Source organism: Pygoscelis adeliae, unplaced genomic scaffold, assembly GCF_000699105.1.
Source record: "Pygoscelis adeliae isolate BGI_AS28 unplaced genomic scaffold, ASM69910v1 Scaffold38, whole genome shotgun sequence".
NCBI classification, from domain to species: Eukaryota; Metazoa; Chordata; class Aves; order Sphenisciformes; family Spheniscidae; genus Pygoscelis; species Pygoscelis adeliae.
This window is the reverse complement of record NW_008825614.1, coordinates 5,048,157-5,054,931: the sequence shown is the minus strand read 5'-3', so window position 1 is coordinate 5,054,931 and position 6,775 is coordinate 5,048,157. Positions and strand designations below refer to the sequence as shown.

The 6,775-nt window shown below is 44.4% G+C and overlaps 1 protein-coding gene across 1 annotated transcript in view; it reads left to right on the top strand.

Annotated features, from left to right (window-relative positions):
- Positions 1-1,275: 1,275 nt before the first annotated feature.
- The window catches only part of PYROXD1 (pyridine nucleotide-disulphide oxidoreductase domain 1), a 24,732-nt gene continuing 19,232 nt past the window's right edge, over positions 1,276-6,775 (top strand). The window contains exons 1-4 of the mRNA XM_009333011.1: positions 1,276-1,292; positions 1,648-1,754; positions 2,576-2,814; positions 3,240-3,374. Of these exons, the coding sequence (XP_009331286.1) occupies positions 1,276-1,292; positions 1,648-1,754; positions 2,576-2,814; positions 3,240-3,374 (498 nt within the window). The remainder of the gene's footprint in view (positions 1,293-1,647; positions 1,755-2,575; positions 2,815-3,239; positions 3,375-6,775) is intronic.

Here is a 6,775-nt window from a genome sequence, read left to right as displayed (position 1 = left end):
CGCCCCCCCCCCTGCCCCCCCCCACCCTGGGTCAGAGCTGCCGCTCGTCAGGGGCTCCCTCCTCCGGCTGGGGGGGTGTGCTGGGGCACCCTCTCACCCCCTGCGCTTTTGCCTTCGCGGTTTTTGCCGCGGTTTTGCCGCTTCAGGAAGGGTCCCCCGGCGCGATCCTCCGCTCCGGAGCCCTTCGCCTCGGTGGCTTCACTGAAATGGCCAGTTCTTCTGCTTCGTGTGGTCTTACTGGAAAATGCCTGCGTGGCTTTTCCTTATTGTCCCCAGGCACACGGTCTTCTGAAGCTGGCATTCTCTTCTGGTTTTCCATTTTCACCGCCAGTGTTGCCTGTGTCTTGCAGCACCGTGCAAAACCCAAAGTTTGCCGCAGGTACACTGCATGGCCATGCTGTTGGGCTGGGACCAGGTTGGGGGGCCTCTTGGTCCAGCTCCCAGGACCGGTCTCTCCTTTGCACAGGGCACATATGATGGGTCTGTAGCCTTCAGGCACATTCTAACTTGTTGATGTCCCCCGCCCTTGTGACACCCCCTGCCCTCTTGATCTTCCCCCCTCCCCAGCCATGCTAAAGCCTGTTCAGCATCTTTGTGAAGTGACAGCCCCCATGCCCACTTTTTACTTTAATTCCTTTCTATTGGCATTTAAATGTCAACTATTCATTTCATTAGCTCTTACTAAACCATGTTTTATACCAACACTTTTATGGATATATATATAATGTATATTATATATCTTTATAGATGTATATATACACACTTATATGAATATACATATATAAATTGTATCTAGGTATAAATAAAAAATATAGATATGTTTTTACACTCCTTTATATTTTTTTTTTTGCTCTCTCCATATATACACATATAAATATATATATGTAGTGCCTCGGTCAGAAGTCCATCTGATGCTGTATCATGTCTGGGTCCCCAGCATCAGACAAAACACAAGATTTTATAACTTGCTATTACCTTTTCTGGGTTATTAATTCTTCCTGAGAGTGTTAGTGCCTTTCTGTTGGGATCCAAAAAGAATCAGCGTTCTCCTGGGGCAAAACACCCCAAATAATTTAACAAAACAGAAGAACTAATTTGTATGGGGAGATGACAAAAAAGCCACTTTTGAACAGGCCAAACACGCTGTCTCCCATGTTGTTGTGTTAGGTCCTGTTGCCTTCATAAGGTGCAGCGACCTGGTTCAGGAACGGCACGGCGACCGACCCTGGGCCGCTCGGGCCATCAGCTCACAGACACCAATGTGGTGGACGGCAAATGGCGTTTATTGATAGGTAACACAGCAATATATACCTTGGGTTTATGACGTCACTTCCGTCTGCTTACATCACACACTAAACGCTATTGGCTACCAGGAGAGGGGCCCTATCTTTCCGGGTGCTATATAGCAAAAGAATTTGCAAATGGGAAAGAAAAAGGGGGGACTTGAATTAGAGAACAAATAGGTAATTGTTAGCATAAACTATTGTAGCTAGCAACTCTGATAGCATAGATGCTGTTGCAAGCATAATAGAATGTTTGGCAAAGACACTGTAACCCTATTGTTAGCAGAAGTTACAAAAATTGGGTAGATAACAGAAACTTGAATGTATACACTCAGTGACCATCTGGTTGAAACCGGCCTCGCAGTCTGAAGCTCAGCCAACTCAACATTCTGGGCCAAAGGCGAAGGTACCCGGTGAAGAAGACTATGAATCTTCCTCCAAAAGACCCCAATAGACGACCACCAGACGACAGTACGCGTGCGCCAGGAGGAGGGACCCTATGATAATAGATTCTTAAAAATAATTAAAATATCCCGCCTTTTCTTAGAACTAGTTATACTAACCCAGCCTATAATAATAAATATGTACACTGCAGAACCATATAAAGGACAGTTAATGCAACATACTGTGTGCAAGCTAGGAGGAGCTATCCCCCTTGCACCCGGCGCCGTAATAAACATACCTGCTTTATAACTCTTTGGAGTTGTGAAGTTTGATTCCGCACGTCATTCCGTCTACAAGGTCCCAGTCATCCCCACAGACCTTTGTAAGTCCTAGTATCAGGTGATGATATAGCACCTTGGAGTTTGTAGCAAAGAGGGAAGGGGAGGCAATACAAGTGCAGAGTGATGGGCAGTGTATAAGGGATGAGCCATAGGGGTTAGTAAGTGACAAGCGGACAACTGGACCGAACACGGGAAACCATTATGGAGTCAGGACTTAGGGAAGCAGAAGGCAAAAAAAATACAGGAATTCAAACCTGTGGGTTTGACAAGTTGATGCTTACGTCACCCAAGGTGTTGGGGAAGAGAGGGAACACAATGCCACAGCAGACCTGTCAGCTCAAATTAGGATTGTTACTTTATCTCCTGATGCTCTGTCTCCCGGTACTCATTTCCTGATGAGGAAACCCTTGCTCAGCAGGCACATGAGAAGTCCAGACACCTTGGTGTTGATGCACATGTAAATGTGGCAGTGTGCTGTTTGTGCAATACTGAAAGCTAAAAAGTTACCTCAGTAGCCTTACGAGCAGATTCAGTGAGGCCCTGTTATTGGTCATACCGGCCAAACAGATTATATTGGACCCTTACTAAAAACGCAGGGATTACAGAACATACTGGTGATGGTAGATACATATACCAGCTACGTTGCCGTGTCCCCAGCTGCACATGCCGACCAGAGAGGAACGCTGAAAGGCCTGTGGTTACTTAGCCAGTGGATAGGCCCACCTGCCTGCATCCAGTCGGACAATGGGTCTCATTTTAGAGGTCAAATGGTCCAACAGTGGGCGGCCGAGCACGAAGGACACAGGGTATATCATACACCTATCACCCCAGAGGAGCTGATCTAATGGAACAGACCAATGCCTTATTAAAAAAGCAGATGCATGCACAGCTCCACTCTCACACTCTCTGTAACTGGCCAACAGTGCTATTACAGGTTGTAAAGAATTTGAATAGTAAAGCATGCTTCCAAGGCCGTACCTCCTATCCTAGCGTCTTCTGCTGGGACATCAGCACTATGAGGTACAGTCTGGGATGTTGGCAGAGCTCAGTGACCCCTTGAGAGTCAGAGGCAAGTGCAAACACCAGACTCTTCAAGGGAAACTCATCCCTGCAGATGGGACACATGGACCAGGAGCCACATACTTAATCCTAAAGGAGCAAGCAGACATCCCTCATTACATGTCTGAACTTACGTTGTATGTAAAAAAGGTCTTTGTTTTATCTCACGCAGAACTACTACGTGGAGCCTCACAGTATTGCTTTTGATCTCTGCATGCTGTATATCAGTGAACAAGAAGTGCTGGACGTGTCTGCCCTCCAGCAGCACCAAAGCTCCTCTTCATCTACTACATCGCATAACCGGACTGTTTGGTGAAATTTGCACCACCATGACCTAGGGTACATGGGACTAGGGGTGGAACCTGATGGCAGGACATCTCTGATGGTCCTAGCTCCAAGGTGACTGCTATCCTACACTTATTCTCACAATCAATGATGTGTCACGATAATGTTTTATTACTCTTGTATTATTTTAGTAATTGTTTTTTGTAAAATAATCTTTCTAGTAGCCAAAAAACTTACTGGTATAATCTGCAACTTACAATATCTGTAGGAAAGGTCAACTGTATGTGGATCAAGGGGTGGAAGTTAGTCATCCTGACCGGAAGATCATTGTACATCGAGGAGTTAGTGATCCACAAAACAGCTGACCTGGGTTGGCCCAAGCCTGTGCTGTGCTGTACAGTGCTGCACATACAGCCTGGCGTCCAGGCCGTGCTGTGCCGCACGCATTCCTTGGCCACAGGATGAACTTAGCCAGCTAACTGCAATCAAAGAGCCTGTCGTCAGCTCCCACTCAGTACTGGTGATTACACCACCTGCGTGGCCTTGCCTTTATCTGAGAGTGCAGCAACGAGTTCTCATGTGAACATCCTTTTTGTTTGACAGTAGAAATGATTAATAGAAATGTTTTCTTGTAAGAAAATCCTGTTAAGAGCTCAAAGGATCACAGCACCGGGTAACCTTTCCACCGACGGGATCTGTATGGTGTGCCTCGTTGGAGACCCATCCAGTGCTGCACAACTCGGGGCTCCCAGCACCTGGAGGGATGTGAGATTATCCATACTATCCTCTTTTTTGTTGTAGTGTTAGTTCCAATAAACATCATTTTAAGTGATACTTTACAGAGTCTGAGTGCTTTTCTTACTGGAATCATAATGAACCAGCACCTCCTGGTGCCAAAACATTCAGGTGTTTTTCCAGAAGCAAGCCTGTAGTTTTAAAAAGCATTCAGATTAACCACAATGATAATATTACATCTTCTGCCTTTATGTGAACCAAGTACTAACTGACAAAAAATCTTCTTGGAATCTTTAATGTCACTCAGCCTGTAGAATGTTTTGTGCTCTTTTAAGGCTTTATCACATCTCTGACCCCCTTCCAAAGGCCAATCAAATAGTATGTAATTTTCAGTTCATCTTTATCATTCAATCAGTGGATCAGGCACCTCTTGCCTCCCTCTGCTCTCACTGTCTGAACAATTTTTCCATCTGCTTGAGAAATGGAAGACAGTGAAAAAAAAAAGAATTCCTTATTAGTATGTATCGCTAGAAAGGCTTTAGTGTCATATTCTGTACATTAATTCATTTTTTATGAGTGCTCCATTACTCATATTCCCTGACAAAACCTACCATCTCAGTCCAAATCAACAAAGGCCTGCAGAGATCTGAGGTGCCCAAACACACGTGCAGAGAAGGAAGGGTGATAGAAATGCAAGGTGCGTCACCACTGGCAGGCAGCGTGGTGGGCTTTTCACAGCGGAGCCATGATCTAGCAGGCCTTGCTCTGTGCCAAAGCACAGTGGCCATTTAGCAGAGGATGCAAGGTAGCAGAGACCCAGTCAACCTGTAACAGTACATGCCATTTTTTTTCCTTCATAGAAAAATGTGCTTTGCAGAGAAGTGGATTTCTTCCAGAATTTCTGCAAGGACTCCCCCAAGTCAATACCCACTCCATCTATGGACTGCAGCAAGGATTTGGCTACTGGAGTTTGAGGTGGTTATGACAGTCACATTTATATTTAGATTGTGAGTGTCAGATAGGCAAAGTCATGCATTGAAGGTTATGCACACACTGATACGAGTGACACAGGCACCATGACGGGTGCACAGTGATTTTCAGCGTTCCCCAGAGAACGTTAAGAGATCTTGTTTAATAAAGAATAAAACCTACTTAATGACTGCCATCGACTTTCATGGTCTCACATCCTCCGCTACTCCTTTCCACTGCATATGCACCAAGCTTGGCAAGAAGTGTCAGGTACGAATTTGCAATGGGTTACTGATACTAAAGCCAAGTTCATTACATCCCCTACACAACCTAAAAGTTATTAATCTGGAAAAGATTTTACAGATTTGCACTTATCATCTCCTTGCTGTCAATTAGGAACTAAGAAGGTATGCTGTAATTGTGAGCAACTATTTTCACAGTCTTAATTTGCCCCATTGTGTCCAAAATTGCTTTTGCATTTTTTGTGGAGGCAGTAACAACTTTTCTTAGTTTGCACAAGCAAACACTCTAAGTAAAATGCGAATTTCTCCCATCATTTATCATATACTGCAGAATAAAATCCTTGGAAGGTATTCTTGTACTTGATGACGCAAGTCTATCCAATTTCTTGCACTGTTTAGGTCAAGTCATTTACTCAGGTAATTTACAGTGGAATGGGATGTGTTCAGAGAACAGAATTTAGTTTATGACCAAAACAGCCAGCAATTGTCTGGACTGTGAAATTACCTTCAATGCTAGGAAAAAAAGTTACTTCTTAAAAAAAAGACAAAATGGAAGTATTTATAACTAACCGCCATCAGGAATTGACTGTTTTGAAGGCTGTGATTGATGTCCTGATAGCAACAGGAATGTCTGAAAGGACGTCGGTAATATAACAGCGTCATTTTCTGTGGTGCACGCAGCTAGTAGTTTTATCTTTTATAGCGTATCCCTCCAAGAAGAAAAAAAGCATTAAAGGTCAGTTTTAGAATGAAAATCTTACTTACTAATACGCTGAAAACTCTAAGGTAAACCAGACTGCAAAAGCTTCAACTCATTTTGGGCATCTCATACCAAACTATAGGCATTGCTGGGCAGTTTATCACGTGTCAACTTATTTCCTTACTTTGACACGCTTCTCATGTTACAGTACCACACTTCTTATCCAAGTCTCAAAAACAAAGAAGGAAAACAGCAAAGTCATTTTCTCCGATGACCGAAGAGAAAACGGAGGATTCACCACCACCGAACCCGGGCACTGCTGGCTACGTCCTTGCTGAACAGCCACAGACACCCCGCGGGGAAGCGCCAGGTGCCTCCCTACGGTTACACCTTCTGAAGGGAGGGTTACAGGCAGGGAGAGGCGCATCTCAGAAACATCAGCTCGATGCTCATGTTCACACCAGCGTCTAAATTACACTTTTAGAATTGCCTCCAAAACTGATGGGAGGGGGGGAGGCCCGGGGCAAATGCAGTCCCTCACATTTCCATGTTTCTCTTTCCTGATTTCCAGTTAAAGAATGAAGAAAGGCCTGAATGTATTCTTTTTTTCTTTAACTTTTATCATAACTATTTGCTATCTGTTCCCTTTGGTCCCTTGACAAAGTCCATCAAAATCCTCCAGCGTTGAGGCCCACGAAGTCCTCGCCCCGACAAGGGGAGAAAGCCAACTCCAAATTAAAAAAAAATAAATAAAAAATAAAAAATCAGCGGAAAAAC